Here is a 20978-nt window from a genome sequence, read left to right on the forward strand (position 1 = left end):
GTGATTTTTTTTTCATATTTTAATATAGTTCAGTAGTTATAAAAAATTTATTAGGCTTACTTAGAGTTTCAACAACGTTGAATGTTAGTTTATACAGTAGTCTAAATATTTTGAGGGTGAAAAATGTTCTTTACTGTATACATAAGAATCCCTAATGAATTCTTGTCTGTTGTTCCTGTTTTATGGGTGATGCAAGAGAGGAAATTTCAATTTATGATTGTATTTCTAAACAAATAGAAACCTTTCATCCTATAGATAGGATTATGACTTCAGCACAAGAAGAAACAATAGTTACAACTACCGACGTGTGCTGCTGGAAGCCCCGCCCACCTTTCAGTCAGGTAGAATAGTCACTTTTGACTTTGGCCACAAGCAGTACATGTACACTGTAGTTGCCTCTATGAGATTCTGGCTTTATTAATCATTTTCTTTTTTCAGGGTGTGTTTGTTACCAATCGAAACTCACAAAAGTAGATTGTGCCCTGGCAAGGGAGGAAAGTCATGTTTCAGGTTTATATGTCAAAGCTTGCCATTGATTAATACTTTTTGTGTTCTCTGTGCTGAAGTCACGACTTCGCAGTTGTCTGCTTTTGATGAGTGCTGTTGTGGCTGTCGCTGCAATGGGAAAAGTGCTAAGAAAAAGAAATGGGCTAAGAAGGATTCCTCACAGTTAACTATATAAACTCCCAAATTGATACCAAAGAAGCTTTCTAGCTCGTCTCTCCAGGGAACCCAGCTTGCTGCATATCTTGCAGGTTTTCTTGGCTTGCTCCTTGGGATGTACTAGGGGAATAGAGGAGACCTTGAAGCATTCTTTGGCAAGGGCAGGAGTATTATTATAGTGAAGGGAATAATCCTTTTCCTCTTGGTGAAAGTTCACCTGTAGTAGCCCAGTCTGATGATAATGATGACAACTTTTACCCAAGGAAGTTGTGGCCTGCTTTTGGTATTGTTGGTTACCTCGCCTGTGGAAAAACTGAAGAAGGTATTGGAAACTGCAATGTCGCTGAAGGGTGCTCATATACTGATGAACCTGAATCCTGTGACACCTATAGCTGCATAGTGAGATGCATATCCAGCAATTGTTTTCTCAGGTTCCTGTTGCTGTAAAAGATGCTCCTGTGATGTCTTCCTCCATGGGAGCGTCGTCATTGGTCTTCCAGACATCTACCTGTACCCCAAAGAAGGCTGATAAGGGAAAGAAGCCTGCTTGTTTCTTCTCTTCCTTTGATTCTTAAGTTACTGATTCTAAGAAGAAGAGATAAAAGAAAAATTTAAAGAACACAAGATTGATTGCCAGATGTTTCGTGAAGCTCCTGGCAATTTAATTTCACTTACATGAGAGAGAAAGTTCTTTGATCCACCAAACCTGTCAGGGAAAGTATCTCAGGCTGAGGTAAAGATGCCAAGGCTCCTTTTACTGGTGCCAGGCCCTGTACGGGTGATTGAAGGGCACTGCACTTTACCCCCTCCCTTTCATAGATGGTTGAGGACCTCTGTCTATCTTCCCCAAGATACTCTGGTATAAAAGGGGAAGATGATACATGGTGATGTTTACTTGTGTATGCTAAAATGAGAACAGGGGATGAAGGAAATCAGTAATTGGTTTCCCGCAATGAGACATCCCTTTGCATAAGAGCAATTGGGAAGACAGTCATCGATCTCCTGGTGATTTGTTTCTCATGGCCTTTGGAGAAGCTCCCATACGTACTTGCAGTCGGGAGTATGATCACCTGTTGTTGGGCAGCTCCCCATGTATGCGCAGGGAAATTCCTACGTTTGCAAAATCAGAAACAAGGCCAGCTCACCATCCAGGACCACTCGAAGTATTGGTTGTACGGGTACAGAATAGTTCAGTGCCTTCTCATGGTCAGGATCAAGATTTTAGAATGTTTATGGGGGCTTCCACTCTCTGTGAGGGTGTCAGGACCATAGATGGTTGTTATAAGGAGTTACAAGGATTTTGGACGTCTCAAAAGACTTTTTAGTCCATCTGGGGAGACTCCATTTGCTCTTGGGTAGAGCCATTTGGTTTAGATGTTTAGAGAGTTTTTATGATCTTGTCTAACTTATATTTGAACTCGTTTACCGTGTTACTGTTTACTACATCCGCTGGAAATCTCTTCCATGCACTTGCTATTTTGTATGTAAATAAATTACCACATCGAGTGGTGTTGTATCCATTACTTCTGGACTGATTTGTGCTAAGAGTGAATGGATTGTTATAATCTACAGTTGTTATTCCTTTAAGAATTTTGAATGCCTCTATTAGTCGTCAAGTGTAGATCAAATAAGTTAAAACGTTCCACCCTTCGTCTATATCCAAAATTCCCTAGTGTTGGAACTAGTTCAGTGGCCCTAGCTTGTTCTGCTTCCAGTCTAACTACTGTATATCCTTCTGAATACTTGGAGCCCAGAATTGAACTTGGTATTATAGATGTGTTCTTACTAGCTATGTGTACAGCTGCAGCACAATATCTTTGTTTCTGTATTTGAATTGTCTCTTTTATGTAACCTATTAGTTTTTGTGCTCTCTCACCAGCTTTTATGCCTTGTTTGGTGAACTTTAAATCTTTGCTAATGATAATTCCAAAATCTTCCTCCTGGTCCACATTTTCTATTCCATTACCCAGCAGTGAGTAATCTGATTGTGGGTCACTATAACATATGTGCATAACTTTGCATTTCACACAGTTGAAAGGCATTTGCCATTTTCCATACCATTCACCTAACTTAATTAGATCCTCTCTTAAGGCTTCTATGTCTTCTGAGTTCGCAACATTTATGTCTAATTTAGTATTGTTGGCAAATTTAGCTATTCTAGTAGTTAATCCTGAATCTATGTTGTTAATGTAGATCAAAAATAGTAATGGGCCAAAGATGGACCCTTGAGGTACTTCTCTTGTAACAGCTGCCCAATCTGAGGCTTCTCTATTGATTACAACTCTGTTTTTTGTTTGTAACCCAATCTTTGATACTTTCAGTTGCCTTGTCAGTTATGCCTAGTTTTCTGATTTTAACCATTAATTGTTCCAACACGAAGGGTAGGAAAGGGTATAGAATGAACACAATGGGTCCACGTGGGGACTGCGTAAGACACAAAAGGGGGGTCGGGGACACAAACGGTCGCACTGGGTAAGGAGAGAGCGTCGAGATGTTATCGCGACGCGACCAGAGAACTTACTGGAGATCAAGACCTGACCAAGCATGCTCTCTGACCTGGGGTTAGCCTCAGGGCGTGTTTCACTCCACCTGAGGTTACCCCTCATAGAAAATGGGACTAGGGTAAACTACACAAAACTCTGGTCGGTTGGGAGGAGATCCCAGATACTCCTAAGAAAGTAGTTCGAGGTAAGTACTGTTAGGAAAAATACAAATTACTTAAAATTTGTGATATTTTTATGAGGGACTTTGTCAAAAGCCTTTTGAAAGATGGTTGTTTTTCTGATGGGGTAGTGATCATTCACAACCAGGTCCTTCATCAGCTTCTGAGTTTAACCTTGGTTCCCCTCTGATCAGCAGCTAGCAATCCCATGTTCCATCTTGTTATAGCAGACCAGGTGTGGGGGATCTTGCTTTGTGGCTAGATGATGAAAACCTCACCAGGCCAGTTAAACTCAACTCTCCATCTGTAAGGATGCATCTGTTCTCAGATGCATCCAAGGAGGGCTGGGTCGGAAACCTGGAGGACATAGTCACTTCAGGGATGTGGTAGAGAGAAGAAGGTGCGTGCACCAACATTTCTGGCACTGCAAGCATTCCAACATTGTTTGATAGGGCACTCGGTAGTTTTAATGAGTGATATTGCTACAGTTATAACATACATCAACAAGCAAGGAGGCACGGTTTTTTTACCCAATAATGTATGCACTGATGGGAGCTTTTTTTGCTGCAGAGACTATGCTGATGTAGATGTGGAGTCTTCTACCATGGCCATTCTTCAGGCTTGACCATTTGTCTGGCTCTATAATATACAGTATTCTGGAAGGACAATGGGGTAATCAGCTCCAGAGTTGCTTGTAAAGTATTTTTGTCTTCCGGTGTCTACTGGAAAGGCCATCACCTTTCATGCACATCAAACAGCCCACCTTAGGACCAAAGGAGTGTTGAAGAACCAGGATTCTGTGTTTAGATTCTCTCAACAAGAAGGGCCAGATGTCACACTGGCACTTTGGACACTGTCAGAACTGTGGTCCACATAATTATTTTTGAAGAGGTGCTTTGAGCTAATGGTTGAGAAATTGAGGACTAAAAGTTGGGGCTCGTTAAATCTCCGTGTAGTATCCTTCAAGGGTTGGCTCTTTTAAGGTGACCACGGCCATGACATCTGAAGGCTACAGCCTCTTCAAAACTTCAAGAACTACCAGCAATCTCTTCCATAAGGTGTCAGACATTGCATATCCTGGCCTTTCGAGGAAGGGAGAGGTATGCTAAGGTAGGCATTACCCCTCAACAACTGCCAAAAGTTGGTGAGTGCCTGTCAAGTTATTGGGAATGGTTGTAGCAACAAGAGGTCGATCCTCAGGTAGTGATTGTCCTATGTGACTGTTGTTTATTTCCCCCCTATCTTGGTACTTACAGCAGAGGTGAAGTAATGCTGAAGATGGATGTTGTAGAAGTCATGTGAGATCTGTCACGGGGGTTTTACAGTAGTTCCTACAGAAGTTTTGGGGAGGCTGTAGCCTCTGAAATCTGAGCTGGAGGTCATGGCCACAGTCGCCTTAAAAGAGCCATTGATCTCCCCACTCTTCCAGCTCCAGTGGAACAGGAGATATGCGATGATTAAGTTTGTTGACTAAACATCAACCTCACCATGGGGTTCCTACCCGTCTCCCAGATGCTTCCATTTTTGGGCTTGTCAAACAATGGTAGAGTCACATACCTGGAGCACCCATTCTCTTCATATACATGTACAATAGAATAATGCACCTGTACATTGTTCTGGAGAAGCAGGCAGTATTTTGTGCTCTGCAAGCATTACAGCTATTGGTGAGGATCAATGTAGTGGTGATTAGTGACAGGACAACCATAGTGCTGTACATCAACAAGCAAGCCGGCATGGTTAAGCTAACCCTCTGCTAAGTGACGAAGCAGTTGCACATCCGGGTAGCATGCCATGACATGGAGTAGTCAGCAAGGAACATTTTGGGGAGGAAGAACTCCCTAGTAGTCCAACTTGGTTGTCTGGGATGAGTTGCTTTTAACATCGTGGTGCTCTTCGATGATCGACCTGTTCACCAATCATCGAAACAGGAAGCTCCTTGTGTTCTTTACCCCTATCTCTGACATATGGGCAGCGTTCAAGCTCTCAATTTTGCACCCCTGGGACGACCTGGATGCCTATGCCTTTCTTCCATTCAACCTGATTTGCCAACTGATCAGCCAAGTGTTATTGGGTCAGGTCTCAGGATGACTAGTGGCTCCCAGATAGCCCTGAGATGAGTGGTATCCTGATCTCCTGTCTCTTCTTGTTGAGATCCTAAGAGAGGTATTCCTGTGTTTCACATTTGACTGTCAGCTTCACAGGTACCACAGGCCGTAAGTCATGCGTTTTTCAGTCATGGAGAATATCCATCTTCTGAGCAAAAGGCTTTTCAAGCAGGACTGCGTAGATGTCTGGGTAATTGCTAAGATCCTCTGCAGGTGTCCATCAGGAAAAGTGGGCCATCTTCTGCAATTAGTGTCCTCTTCTACCCCTGCTGAGAAAGGTTCCTCTCAGTCTCAGCTATGGAAGGCTATTGCACAGCCTTGAACCAGGTCTTTAGAATTGAGGGCATAGATCTCTTATTCTCATGGGAGTTAGTTAACCATACTTGTGAGGAGCTTCAAACATTCTTGCCCTCCCCTGGACCTCGGGTCCTATAGTAGGATTTGACCATCTTCCTCAGGTCTCTTATGGTTATGCCATCAGAGCCTTTGAGAAGGTTATTAAAGGCCACTCATGAATGGCAGAGACAAGGGATATTGACAGTGCCCTAGAGACTGACCATACGAGTATATCTGTATGATCAGTGCCCAAGCTAGGACTAGGTAGGGCCAAGTAATGGCTGCTGATGACTCTGCAGGTAGACCTATAGGCTCCCCCAAACACCCCATTCTTAGCTGAGAAGGATGGTGAGGTTGCACTACAAGAAACTATTGAGTATGAGCAGGACTCTTTATCTCCTATCCAGGAGCACACCAGACAGTGACATTGCCAATAGGCCACCACAATCCCCATTAAATTGTTTTGACACTCAGACAGTCTTTTTGCTAGCCTTAGCATTGGTGAAGAGAGCATGCGAGTTGCACAAACTCTCCTATCATGTCAGACTTTTGGCTGGTAAGAAGGAGGTCTCTTTCAGTTTTGTGCCTGAGTTTGTAGTCAAAACTTAGAACCCATCAGTCCATGACCTCAGGTTCAAGATTTCCATTCTTCCTGCTTAACATCGACTGGATTGATATAAGAGGCTACTGTGTCCTTTGAAGGCTATCTCAATGGGAATCGATATAGTACCTCAGGTGTGAGTGTAAGAGAGAATTCATTAGAACCAGCAGGACCAAGAAGGAAATGTCTAGGAATGCAATGTGTTTCTGGCTTTGTGAAAGGATCAGGCAAGTGTATGCATTAAATGGTGAGGGTGTTTATTTCCCACCTCAGAGTATTAGCTCATAAAGTCAGGGGAATTGGTCCAGCAGTTACCTTTCGGAAGAACCTGTCGTATCAGGTGCTGAAGAATTGGGTCTGGAAGCACCAGATCACCTTCACCTTCTTTTACCTGTGTGAGCACTGTATAGCCCAAAGTCTAAAGACCCAACAGGTTGTGTATTTAACCTAGGTCTTTCAGAGGACAGAAAGCTTAAGCCTAGATTGAAAGATGGAGTCACTGGCTCTTCTACTTCTTCCCACTTTCTTAGGGGTGCAGCACCCACAACTGTTACATACTGGATCAGATGTTTGATGCAGGTAAAATTCTTAACTTAGTGGCTGTTCCTCACGGACAGGATCTGTGAAGAAGGTTCTCCCTATCCTCGTTTGGTGAAGGGGAGGATTTCAGAATGTACATATAAATACCAATCATCATATACTGGGTACAGTATTACATTCTCCAACGTCATCTCATTCGCGTGGGGAGCTAGGTTCTTTTGTGACCTAGTTCTAACCCAGTCCCAATCAGCTTCTACATCCCATTTATTAGCTGTGAGGTGGTTGCTATGGTCAGCTTCCTTGCTCCTGTATGGGACTAGGAAGGATGATATTTCCATTGTAGAATAAGAACTTTCCAGTTTAGGTTCTGGGGAACTGCTTATAAGCCTAAGGTCAAAAGTGGCTTGTTTCATGTTAGGCAAGTGGGCGGGACTATCCCCTCGTGCCGGATACCATTAGTGAACTACAGTACCTTGTTAAGGATTCAATGGCTGTTCCAGCTATGTTGAAGTTATCTCCTATTTAAAGGATTCAGGTTTGTATAGCTAGGAAAAATACAAATTGCTTTTAAAATTTCATAATTTGGAGCTTGTATGTGAGCACTAGTCATTGTGAAAATATGGTCTAAACCTTTTTTTTGAAGACAATTTGATTAATTTGCATTGAGTTTGTCAGCCAGCAAATCTCCATTCCAAGCAGAAGCAGACTCAACTTGTAATAATCTCTCAGGAACTGGAAAGAGCTGTTGCCTCAAAGTATTTAATGAGGATATTGCAAGCTTATGTAAGAATTGTTTTTTTCAACATGTTCCAATTAAACTTATGTCCTGACTTCTTGTGTGATGGTTGATTATGCAAGCAAGCAACACAACTTAGCTGAGACTAGATGATAGAATTGACATACTGTAACTTATTGATACTTGTTAGGTGCTGTCACGTCTCAAGTACATCCTGCTATATTTTGATATGATGTCTGCCTTTACTGGATTAATCAGCCTTTGTAAAGTAGTGAAATAAAGGCAGTGTTATATTAATTTCATGTTTGAGTCTTTCAAGGAAATTCTGTTCTAACATAGTATTTCATTATGCCTATGTTGCAACATGCTATAGTTTACTTCTTAATGTGAATCATGAGATATTATCTACCATATTGGCCTTAAGAATTTAATTTGGTTGAATTGCAGTGCAAAGAAATTGCCAAATAGTTACTTGAATTCTAGGTTTAGGAGCACATCTGTTGTTCTTGTGTTTTAATGTATTTTGGTAGATTATTACTCTTATTTATAGGTCTGCATTGATTGTTAATTGATCGTCACCTCTGTTTGGGGAGGCAATTTTTTATTATTTGCTTCTATATTGAATATTATCTTGCTTTTATAGGAATGCGAATGTAGAGGATAAACGAAGGGAACAGAAACTTGAAATTGATGTCAGTGCACTTGGAGTAAGTGAGATGAATTCCCAAAAATCCTCAACGGTATTACCAGATGTTAGTAGTCAGCCTGTAACTGTTGATCAACAGGATGTTTCCAAAAATGATATTCAGAACACTGATAAAAGCATTGACAACAATGGGTCGGCTCCTTCAAAAGATACTCAGGATAAGACAGACACAGAGAAAACAGAAACTGAAACAGTATCTAAAGAGAATAAGTCATCAACTGATGATATAGATACTAAAGAAGAAGCCTTAAAAGAGAAAGAGAAGAAAAGTGACACAGTTGCAGAAGAGCCGCAAGGTAAGCAGATCGATGAAGTAGCTGTCAGTGAGAAGGATCTTCTTAAACAACAACGAGAAGAGATGATTTTCTCAGCTACATCACCCGAGGAAGCGCAGGTATTTCATATATTCTTATTAGCCTTGCCATACTTTGGGTATTAAACGTATTGTCCTAAATGTTTGTCCTATTGAAGGAATTATACTGTACACAAAAATAAACCATTTATTTGCATATAGGTGTAAAAAGCTTTTTGGTACATGAGTACTGATCTGTTACTGACTGTCATTTCACTGGGATTAAATTGCTTTTTATCCATATGGAGGTCTAGCTGAAGACCATTTTTGTTATATTGTAGTTATTCCTACATGGATACATTCTTAAGAGTCGTATAAATGGGTTACTCCTAATGTCAATTTTCTACATCCAAGCAAAAAAAAAAAGAAAAAGAAAAAAAAAGCGGCCCAGTTGTAACTGTAATAGCTTACCTGGCAACTCCACTGCTGGGCAGCATTACATGCTGCTGTGATGCAAACTCTACTTTTATCCTGGTTGTCATTGTAGTGAGTCTTCCCTCTTCACTCTTTGATCATGACTTCACCTATCCACACTTGAATACCCTTATAGTGGTTAGTATTTTTTCTTTATCATGGATATTTGTGCTTACCAATGTCAAGTGTTTCTAGTGTCATGTGGCCCTGCCCAGCCATGATGGTCTCCCTTGTGGCAGTTTCAGGAGTTGGGTTAAGATTGATCTGCATCCTCTCTGCTCCTCATGCCGTGGCAAACATTTTTCTGTGAAATCTCCATGTCAGTATTGTAGGGAGTGGCTGTCCTCCCAGTGGGAGAGACATTGTTTCCGTCCCAAGAAATGAGCCAAGAGGGATCGTTCCTTTTTTTCTTCTAATGACAGCAAGAAATGTAGGCTCTTTTCTGCGGCGACTAATATCTTCCACCCTGCTCCTTCGTTTCTTGTCCTCTGAGGCTCAAGTTACGGAAGTTGATGACCATGAATTATTTATTGATGATGATACAAGTTTGTGAATGTATTATCACCTATTAACCAAGTAAAAAGTGATCACGAGTTGATGCCATGCTTCCCGAGCCTGATCCAATCTCAGTGTCCTTGGTCTCTGATTATTCTGATATGCATAGATCTCCCTTGCCTCCCACTATAGTTATAAGTAGTGAGCCCTTCATGGCGTAGTTTATGCGGGATGACTTTTTGCTTTTCGAAGTACTTTCCTATTAAAGCGTCGAAAGTCCCCTCTCACTCCCGTACACGTCGAGACTGCCATTTCCCCTGGCACTCGACTACTCCACTGCTGAATACTTCTCACCAGTCTGGGAAAGGTCATGCCTTCTTAAAAAGTTGACAGCAAACTCGATCAAGCAGGTCACATAATTACTGGTGCCTTAAGAGCAACACCTCTTCCAGTACTATATACATTGGCAGGTATTGCACCACTGAACATCTACCAAACAGCCCATTCAAAGACCCAGAAATATAAATGAGAATGATGAAAGGCACCTGCTCTATGATCACAAGGTGGTTAGACAAAGATTGAAATATCTCAAGAGCTTCATAATCACCACTAGCCTTAACCCCATGGAATCGGCAACTTGCCGCCTAGAACGCTGTAGAGAAACATACCACTGCCCACCTGGTGAGGCCATCCAGAGGCCATGTGAGTCTCTTCCCCATGGAACAAATTTTTGTAGAAAGTATTGGGCTACTCTTAATTGAGCAAGAGCTAGATTTGGAAGGACTGGAGACAATTTTCATAAGTGGGATCTCACCCCCTCTGCTGAGTGCCCATGTGGGCATCCCATCCAGACAATGGACAACATACTTTGTTGGTGTGAACAGGGGCTAATCTGTACAGATTTGGACCTCTACGAATGTAATGAGGCTGCTATGCAAAGAATACAATGTTGGCACAATAGGATATGATGAGGATGACCTACGAGTTGGGCTTGTCTCATAACCCTAGGGGTTTTCACCATCGTTCTCCTCTTACGTGTTCTCAGGACTCGTCCCACAACTCCCCATCACATTATATTGGTGTTGGTCGGCCCGCTTTGGCAGTGTTCACATCTACAACTTTGGCTAGACCGAGTTCTAATACTGTTGGTTCTTCCCCCTCCAAGCAAAAAACTCTGAAGCTGATGGTAACAACTATGCATTCTTTGATTTCAAGTGTGTTAGTTACCTGTCCCACATCCTGGCTGCATCCTTAGGCTAACAAGTCTGTACATGCTGTTCCTATGCATGATGATTTTACTAAATACGCTGCCATTTCAGTGCGTTATCGTATTCCTCCGTGTGGTAGCTATGATACCCTATCACTCGATAATGCACGCTTTTATCTGGCTGCCTCTGCCCAGGTTTGTAAACGAATGGAATCCCCTCATGGTTGTGTTCCTTCGTCAGCTGTGGCTTATTATAAGGGAGCTGCTACCCCTAAACCTCAACTACCTCGTTCTAACCCAACATCCTATTGCCATACGAATGAAAGACCTGTTATTCTACCACACCGTATTCAATTAAGTATAGTACCTTCCCTATTGTTCATAATACTTTAGATTCTATACTTTCTTTGTAACAGCGAAAACTCCCTTTTTCAGGCATTTCTACTTTTCATGTTCAGGATAGGAAAAGGATGCCGGAGTATATACCCCCTTTTATTCGGATGGTCCCCTCACCTGCAGCAGATGATGTCCCAGTTACTAAGTGGCGTAGACACAGTCCTTGTTGGAGGCACCCTAAGTGGCCTTCCTTGGAGTGCTCATATTCTTCGAACTGGTAGAGTTTCAAAAACAGCCTTCCTGTTACTCCCTTGCAGACTGCTCGAGGTAAATGTACTTATGCTCGGAGTGAGCTCGACTCCTGTTATTCTTTCTCCGTCTCCTCTTCTCTTTATTCACAGAATGTTGTTAGAGTAAGGAAGGACATTCGAGGAAAGGTTAAGTCTTCTGGCAAACTCCCAAAGAACTTCCAATTACCCTTAAACAAGAGCCTATTACTAAGATTCATGGCCTAATTACTATTGACAACTCTCCAGATAACTCCGTTACACACTGGCAACAGCTCAGCTGATGTAGGCCCCCTGGAGGTTCCAATGTTTTGGGTTGAAAGCTTCTCACTTTATCAGGGTCATGAGCTTAATCCGTTGCTTGGATAGCCTAGGTGAACCTCCTTGCATGCAAATTGCCAATAGGGGTTGTGTTATTGACTTGATCTTTCCTCGATCTCTAGGTTTGGTGTGGAGCTCTTAAATCAAACTCTTGACATACTGGACTTCCTGAAATTGACCCTCTTAATGAGAGAATGCCTTGATGAAGTCATTGAGCTTCAGCACGGCATTTCATTCCCGTGCTGAAACTTGGTGACGGGCAAGAGGGCTCTCGAACTGGGGGAAATTGCTCCCCCAGTTCGAATCTAAATTTCTCTCTTTTACCTTTTTCTTTTTCTCAATATTACTTCGACCTTATTCTAATTTCACAAACTTTCTTTAGTCTTGCTTTCCAAACTCTATGAGAAAAATTTCCCTCATTATATGTGTGTATATATTATGTACATATATATTTATTATTTATTTTTTTTTTCTTTTCTCCTATGGCTTGGATGTTTTTACATCCATTGTAGCCCCGGCGGGGATGTTCATACATCCTTTATTGCTGCCTGGTTTGATGAGTGGGAGGAGGTATCACGGTTGGGAGGTGTTTGCATTCAAAGCTATATGTGAGAGTATTGGATGATTTCAGCCATCCCAAAGATGGTTTGGACCTTTTTGGCGGAACTATTCTCAAGTGTTGGGTCTTCGGAATCCAGGGGGATCCAATGCTTGGGGTAGGACTCTCGGCTTTTGGCCGGAAGCCCGTCATTATAGATATGGGGAGGATGATTCCATAATTTCTTGGTCTCAGTCCTAACAGGCGGGTTCAGCTTACACCTGTGCCTTTATATCTGTTTTGATGCTATCCTTCGGGTAGGGTATGGAGTGGACCATCTGGGAAGTATACTCTCATTGTGCCGATAGTGGAGAGTGCAAATTTCCTTTCCGACGTGTGATGGCCTAACATTCTCGAGCAGGTACATCAAACTAACTTTCTTCTCTTTCTTTAGTATAATGGATTCTTTAAGGAACGAACCCCCATCCCCTGGATACGCTGACTCTCCCCCGGCACTGTTGACGACCTCTGCTAATGTGATAAGGGATAGCTCTGTTGATGACCTCGGAACGGGAAAGGACCATTCTACTGATATTTCTAAATCGAGTAATTTGGGTAACACGAGGAAACTTCGAATCCTCCATGTTACACAAATTTCAATAGAAACAAATTATGATGATCTATGTAAAGCATTTGAATGCTATGGATGCATAAAAGAAATAAGGATGAAACTTGAAGCTGAAACTTGGGATTCATGGATATCTTATAGTAGTTATGACGAAGCATTTAGTGCAATAAGTAATTTGAATAATATTAAAATTAATAACTTGAATGTCGCGGCTGCTCTCTGCGATAAGGTACCAAAAGATTTAGATGTGTACAGGCCTGCCGATTGGTTGGAAAAAGACGCAGATTTAGTCATGCCCTCCCAGAGAAATCCAAAACCACCGATGTGGCTTATAGCTGAATCAAAGGGGGTTACAGGGAATTATTTTAAAATATGCAAATTGATTCAGAAAAAAGTAGGAACTATTGCACCAGGCGATATATCTCGTTTCGGAAAAAATAGTTTCCTTATCCATGCCAAATCCAGTACACAGTCGGTAATATTGTCCAATATGAAAATAAGTAATGATGACATTAAGTTAGATGTCAAACCCCACCTAAATTTTAGCTACGGAAGGGGCGTAGTTTTTAACAGAGATCTATATGATTTTACAGAGGAGGAGATACTGGCCATGTGTCCATTAAATGTTTGGAAAGTTCATAAAGTCCCAGGTACATCAATGATAATCCTTACGTTCCAGGATGCTGATGTACCTTTTCATATTATTATCGAGAACGAAAGGATTAAAGTAAGACCCTTCAAGCAGAAGCCATTGCAATGCTTTAATTGTTTTAAATTTGGGCACCCGTCCAAAGTTTGCAAAAATGAGAAGATGTGTGGTATTTGCTCCAAATCTTACCATGGAGAGTGTGCACTTGGAGCCAGGTGTTTAAATTGCAGCTCGAATCACAAATCCACAGACAAGATCTGCGAGCTATATAAGTTGGAGGAAGCTGCCCTCAACAAATCAAACTTAGAACACATAAGTGTGACCCATGCCAAAAGACTATTAAATAAATCAAATACATATGCTAAGGCATTAAAATCAAACCAACCTAGCACTGCCAATAGCTAAAAAAAAAGTATACTATCTGACAAAATGTCAAATAACGAGGTAACCATATCACCTCCTGAGGCTTTACCACGGTGTATTAACACTAGGTCATTGCCCATTGCTGTACAGCCTTCAGTCGCCATTACAAAAAGTAATACAAACCTCTCTCAGGCCATGTCCTTGCCTGATCTGATGGAGGTTCCACTTAAGACTAACTTACCTGATGCACCTGTTGTGGGAAAGGTGCAAAAACCTCGAATCCCACCATCTATTAATCGCAAAAGAGAGAGACCTCCATCTCTCTCTCCACCCTCCATTAGAAACGTTAAGGTTATGACATCAAATAAATTTGATGTTTTGTCTGTTGATGTTTCTAATGAACCAGAAGATGGACTGAATAAATCAGAAATTCAAGTTGAGGTCCACCATCCACCTCAACAAATAGATAAAAAGAATACAAAGAAAAACACCAACGTTAAACCCAACATAACAAGACCACCTCTGAAGAAACCTACTGGTAATAATGTTAGATTAAAAACTGCTAATGGGAAGACCTCATCCAAGATGTCTTCCAGAAATAATCCATAGTTTTCTCCTCCATTTTGCAATGGAACTGTCAGGGTTTGAGGGCGAAATATGAAGAACTTAAGCTCCTAATTCATGAGCTCCCCCATAATTGTATGTCTACAGGAAAGTATGCTTGATTCTAACACTCCTAGTCCTTGAGAGTATGTTAGCTATAGAACACCATATAATCAACAAGCAGGGAGCCATGGCGGAAGTCTCATGTACATTCGTCGAGATGTTCCCTAAATACCCATGTCTATACGTACAACCCTGCAGGCAGTTGTTGTACAAATTGATATAGGGAGAAAATATACAATATGCTCTCTGTACTTACCTCCAAATGATAATATTTTATATGATGATTTAACAGAGGTCATTCAACAGCTCCCTCAACCTTTTCTCTTACTGGGAGATATGAATGGTAGACATCCTTTATGGGGTGATATTTTAGCAAACACAAGGGGCAATATTATCTCATCAATTTTGGAGAATGAGGATGTGGGACTCCTTAATACAGGAGAGCCCACACACTTCCATGTTCAGACAGGTACTTTGTCATGCATTGACCTTTCAATTGCAAGCTCTAACTGCCTTCTTGATTTTGATTGGAGGACATTAGATGATTGGCATACTAGTGATCATGCACCAATCATTATAAACACCAACAAGGGTCCGCCTTTGCAAAGATCGCCACGTTGGAATCTAGACAAGGCAGACTGGGTTAAATTTTCCGAGCCAAGTGAAATCGAAGGGAGAGCAGAACAGTTTGAAAGTGTTGATGATGCCATAGACCTACTAAATGGAACTCTTCATACAGCAGGAGTCAATTCAATTCCCAAAACAACAGGGTTATTCAAACGACGACCAGTCCCGTGGTGGTCTTCAGAACTAACTGCACTCCACAGAGCCACAAGAAGATCTCTAACACGATTGCGTAGACGCAGGACTGATGAGAATTTAACTATGTACAAGAAATGTAGAGCACAGTTCCGTCGTGCCATGAAAGAAGCAAGGCGCCAGTCATGGATGTCTTTTGTTTCCTCCATTAACAGTAGAACACCACCATCTTCTGTGTGGAGGAAAGTAAAAAAGATAGCTGGCAAATTCACCCCCAACCCACCACCAGTGTTGAAGGTGAATGGCCAGTATGTAACTGAAGCAAATGAAGTTAGCAATGCCCTGGCTAATCATTTTTCAAATGTATCCAGCAAGTGTGAAGGAGCCCCTGGTCACCAGTATAGGAGCACTGAAGAAAAGAAAATTTTAAATTTTGCAACAAGAAGGGAAGAGTCGTATAATTCTCCTTTCACTGAAAGAGAATTTGATTCCGCACTTGCTCATTGCAACGATACAGCCCCTGGACCCGATGGAATTCCATATGCAATGATTAAACATGTACATTTTAATACAAAGCTATTTATTTTAAGCATTATTAATAGAATATGGCATGATCATAGTTACCCAAGTGTTTGGGAACTAGCCATTATTTTAGCCTTTTTAAAACCTGGTAAAGACAAGTTTTTAGCAGCAAACTATCGTCCTATTGCATTGACATCTTGTTTATGTAAAATCATGGAGAAGATGGTCAATGCAAGGCTGATATGGTACCTTGAAAAGAAAGGTATTTTATCACCGATTCAATGTGGATTCCGAAAAATGCATTCAACGACTGATGTGTTGATACGACTTGAGTCTTCTATTTGTGTAGCCTTTGCTTCCAAACAGCACCATGTTACAGTATTTTTTTACCTTGAAAAGGCATATGATACCACATGGAGATATGGTATTCTTAAAACCATTCATGAATTGGGATTGAGAGGAGAGCTGCCACTATTTATTCAGGCATTTCTTTCACGTAGAATTTTTCAAGTGAGAGTGGGGGAAACTCTATCAGAGAGTAAGTGCCAGGAAGAAGGAGTTCCTCAGGGTAGTGTGCTGAGTGTAACCCTTTTTGCACTAGCAATTAATGGGATATCCTCAGCCATTCCCCAGGATGTTCTCTCAACATTATTTGTGGATGATCTCTCAATATCATTTGCTGGCACTAGAATGGCAATGGTTGAGAGAAAAATCCAACTCTCTATTGATAAAATTATCCAGTGGGCTGACATGAATGGATTTAAGTTCTCGACAAGTAAAACTACCATTGTCCATTTTTGTCGTATCCGGGAAGTACATCCAGACCCGGATATATACATTAAAGGTCAACGGATACCATGTGTATCGGAAACCAAATTTTTAGGTTTGATATTTGACTGTAGACTTACATGGGTTTCTCACCTAAAAGCGCTAAAAGCTAAATGTGTTGAAGCTCTGAATATCTTAAAAGTATTGTCCCATACATCATGGGGGGCAGACTGCAATACTATTTTAAAATTATACAAGGCCTTGATTTTTTCCAAAATTAGTTATGGTTGTGAGGTATATTCTTCAGCCACCCCAAGCCGGTTAAAAATATTAGACTCGATACATCATGCAGGTATTTGATTGTCTACTGGAGCTTTTAAAACCTCGCCTATCCCAAGTCTCCTTGTTGATGCTGGAGAGTTACCTCTAGACCTTTACTGAATGTCTTCCATTCTTCGGTATTGGTTTAGATTGCAAAGACTCCCAAACTCTCTAGCCTTTCAGACTGAAAGCCTTGTAAAACACGCATCATACTTTGAGTTGCACCCAAAATCTCCTCAACCTTATGGCTTTCGGGTGAAACGATTATTAAATAGTCTGGATATAATTAGAAATAAGGTACTTCCGTTCAAGGTATCATCAACGCCTCCATGGAAGTTACCAGAGATATCTTTTTGTAAATATTTTATTGGAGATCAGAAGAATATGTCAGACCTAAAAGCCAGGTCTCTTTTTAATGAACATGTTAAAGAACATAGAGGATCAACTTTTATCTATACTGATGGCTCCAAATCTGATGCTGGCGTTGGATTTGGAGTACATAGTAATGGTTTTAATTGTAGAGGTGCACTTCCTCTGACCGCTTCCATATTTACTGCCGAACTGTATGGCATATTAACCGCTATTGAGAAAATAGCGTTGGAGAAGGAGGGTAATTTTTCAATTTTTAGTGATGCAAGGAGTGTCCTTCAAGCTATGGAAGTTTTTAATTCTAATAACCCTCTAGTTTTAAAAATTTTAGAATGGCTTTTCCTCATTGGACGGAGAGGTATAACAGTTCAATTTTGTTGGATTCCAGCACATGTAGGTGTGTCCGGGAATGAGAAGGCAGATTCACTGGCTAAGGAGGCCGCATCCGAGTTGCTGCCAAGAAGGTATCCCATTCCCTGTAATGATTTCTTACCTGACATCAAGAAATTGGTTTGCAATAAATGGCAACAGCAATGGGATAGTCAAGATGGCAATAAAATGAGGGAAGTAACAAATGACATATCTCCTTGGAGGTATAATATGATGCCCCGAAAATGGGAGACGTCTCTTTGTCGTCTCCGTATTGGTCACACTCGGTTGACACATGAGTTTCTGCTGAAGGGCCAACACCAACCGTATTGTGACAACTGTTTAGTACCTCTAACCGTAAGGCATTTGTTGACCGAATGCCCCAATTATAACAACTTGCGGAATAGATATTTGTTTGAGGCTTGAGGTGAGGGTGGCAGGTTCATCCTTGCCAAGATTCTTGGAAATGATGTGTCCTACCATGCAAGTGGCATTTTTAGATTTCTTTCAGAAGCAGGTCTTCTGAAAAATATTTAACTTTTATGACATTCAATTTTTATGATTTTAATTGAATACTCTTTAATTTTTTATTTTATTTCATTTTTTATTTTTGTATACATAAATTAAATTTGTTCCGTAACCGAAATACAAACCACGCTATTTACACAGGGTTTACCTTTTAGCGCAGCTGAAATGGCGAGCCATTAGAATTTAACGAGGGTGTATTACCCCCGCGCTAGTTAGCGGGGGGGTAGGGGAGTGGTAGCTAGCTACCCCTCCTCCCCCTCACACACAGGTGAATACCCACTTTCACTTTTGGCTCGGACTGTGACAGACGTCTCTGTCTTGGTCCTCTCTTGGCAGCCATTGTTTGTTTTGTCTTTACTTAATCGCTTACTTTTCATTTACTCAATATTTATGTAAACATGTTTTCATGTTTGTATACATATTTGAGTATAGAAATCAGTAAGTTTCCTTTTCAGATTTGTGTGTGTAGTGTACTTATCTACGTGGTGTCCTCGGCAGTTGGCCGCCACGGCGTTATGGGTGGCGATTGAGTTTGACTTATGTCTTTCTCTCTCTCTCTCTCTCTCTCTTGAGGTCGTTCACCCTTTTACTACGTGTTACTACGCCCTTGTAGCTTCCTTTCCGTGTGGGGGGTTTGCTACGCCGTACGTTTGTCTCAATTAGTTTATGAATCTAATTGTATTTGTGGATTTTTCAGCTTTGTAGAACGATTCCTTTCGGGGTTTTCGTTCTTTCTTTAGTGTTCATTCATTTTTAAATTACATAATTACATAGTTACATAATTATAATTGTTATAATTCTGTTTTGGTTACAGCTCTCCTTCCGTGAGTGTAAGTGGTTGTGAGGGCACGTGCCTGTTGTGTAATTCTTGTTTCCTTTCCCTCGGGATTCCTCTTCGGAGCCTTCCCGGGGGAATGAATGTGTACTAATGTTTTTTGTTTTATTTTTTTACAGTTACCGATCTAGTTCGTTTCTGTAATATGGCAACGGTGTGAGCTGTCTTGTTGAGTCCTGGGGATTCGGCTGTTGCTGCCTCCCCCCTTGTGTTTTCGTCAGGGGCGTGTCTCCTTCTACTGGAAGTACTCCCGTGACGACGGACAGCTCTCCAGTTCATGTTAGAACTCTCAGGAGGCTTGCCTCCTTGGGCGGGTAACTTTCCTTCCGAGGGAAGTTTTTCCTGTCCAGGCTTGAGTTTTTCCCCTTTTGGGGGGTTCTTCTCTTGCCTTTTTTAGTGCGACTATGCTCTTGGTGCTGAGCAGTCACACCTGCAGTTTCGCTCAAGGGGCTGGGCAACTGCAGGAGCTCCTCTTTGGAGGATTGCTCCTTTTAGGTCACTGCTGACCAGTCTCTTCTACGAAGTGTTTCTCTTTCGTTCGCGAGAGAGTACACTCATAGAGACTCCTCTTCGGAGGTTTCTTCTGTTGCTGTTGCTGTTGGCCTCCCTCGCCGTAAGGCCCACCGTCCGCCTCGTCGTAAGGGCCTCTCATCTCCCTATAAGGGTGCTAGAGGCGCCTTTTTGAATCTCCGTTTGCAGCCTACAACTCCTTTTTCTCGATCTTCCACCTTGGTGCAAATGGACATCAGTCTGATCTCGTCTTCCGACGGGCAACGGTCTTCCCGACGGACAACGGTCTTCCCAACAGACAACGGTCTTCCCGACGGACAGCGGTCTTCCGACGGACATCAGTCTCCCTGCGGACAACGATCCCTTCGGGGCAAAGGGTTGCCTCCCACGGGGGTTCTTCCCTTGCGTGTCAGGGTTTCCCTGCGCGCCCTTCTGCTGTGTTCTCTCCTGCTCCTGCTCAGTGTTAACGCACAGGCGCTCTTCTGCTCATCAGCGCTCTCCTGTTCGTCAGCGCTTTCATGATGATCATCCCTGCTGTTCCTGTTGGTTCCTGTTACGCGCCCTGTGCCGCCCACGTTCGCCCTCGCGATCTAGAACTTCGGTTCAGGTCGGGGTCAAGGACTCTTCTTCTATACGCAGGCTTCCACGCGTAGCCTTCTGCTCGTCAGCGATCATCAGCTCGCCAGCGATCACCTGTCTCTCGGCGATCTCCGGATCGCCCGCGTGTGTTACAGCCGGCACGCCAACGTTCTCCAACTCTTCTGAAGGAACATGGTTCGCCAGCTACTAGCTCACCTGCGCATGCTGATCGCCATCGCGCGACCCTCAACTGCGGATGCTGATCGCCATCGCCCGACCCTCAACTGCGGATGCTGATCGCCATCGCGCGACCCTCAACTGCGGATGCTGATCGCCATCGCCCGACCCTCAACTGCGGATGCTGATCGCCATCGCGCGACCCTCAACTGCGGATGCTGATCGCCATCGCCCGACCCTCAACTGCGGATGCTGATCGCCATCGCGCGACCCTCAACTGCGGATGCTGATCGCCATCGCGCGACCCTGCGCATGCTGATAGCCATCGCGCGATCGCCCACCTGCAGAGGCTGCTCGCCATCGCGCGACCGCCCATCTGCGCATGCTGATCGCCATCGCGCGATCGCCCTCCTGCACATGTTGCTCGCGATCGCTCACCTTCGCATATTGCTCGCCAACGCACGATCGCTCACCTGCGCATGCTGCTCGACCATCGCGTCGGCATAACACAACGCGCCATTGCCAACCTGCGCATTAGCGCTCACCAGCTCACCACCGATCGCTTGTTGATCCATATCGCCAGCGGTCTTCCTCGCCCACGCGGCAGCGCGTTTCCTCGCCATCGCGCTAACGCTT

The 20978-nt window shown here is 42.7% G+C and overlaps 1 protein-coding gene across 1 annotated transcript in view; it reads left to right on the forward strand.

The window, feature by feature from the left end:
- Positions 1-20978, forward strand: part of LOC137659232 (uncharacterized) — a 130944-nt gene that overhangs the window by 56707 nt on the left and 53259 nt on the right. The window contains exon 8 of the mRNA XM_068394266.1: positions 8287-8743. Coding sequence (XP_068250367.1) covers positions 8287-8743 — 457 coding nt within the window. The remainder of the gene's footprint in view (positions 1-8286; positions 8744-20978) is intronic.

This window comes from Palaemon carinicauda, chromosome 19 (genome assembly GCF_036898095.1).
Source record: "Palaemon carinicauda isolate YSFRI2023 chromosome 19, ASM3689809v2, whole genome shotgun sequence".
In the NCBI taxonomy this organism is placed as follows: Eukaryota; Metazoa; Arthropoda; class Malacostraca; order Decapoda; family Palaemonidae; genus Palaemon; species Palaemon carinicauda.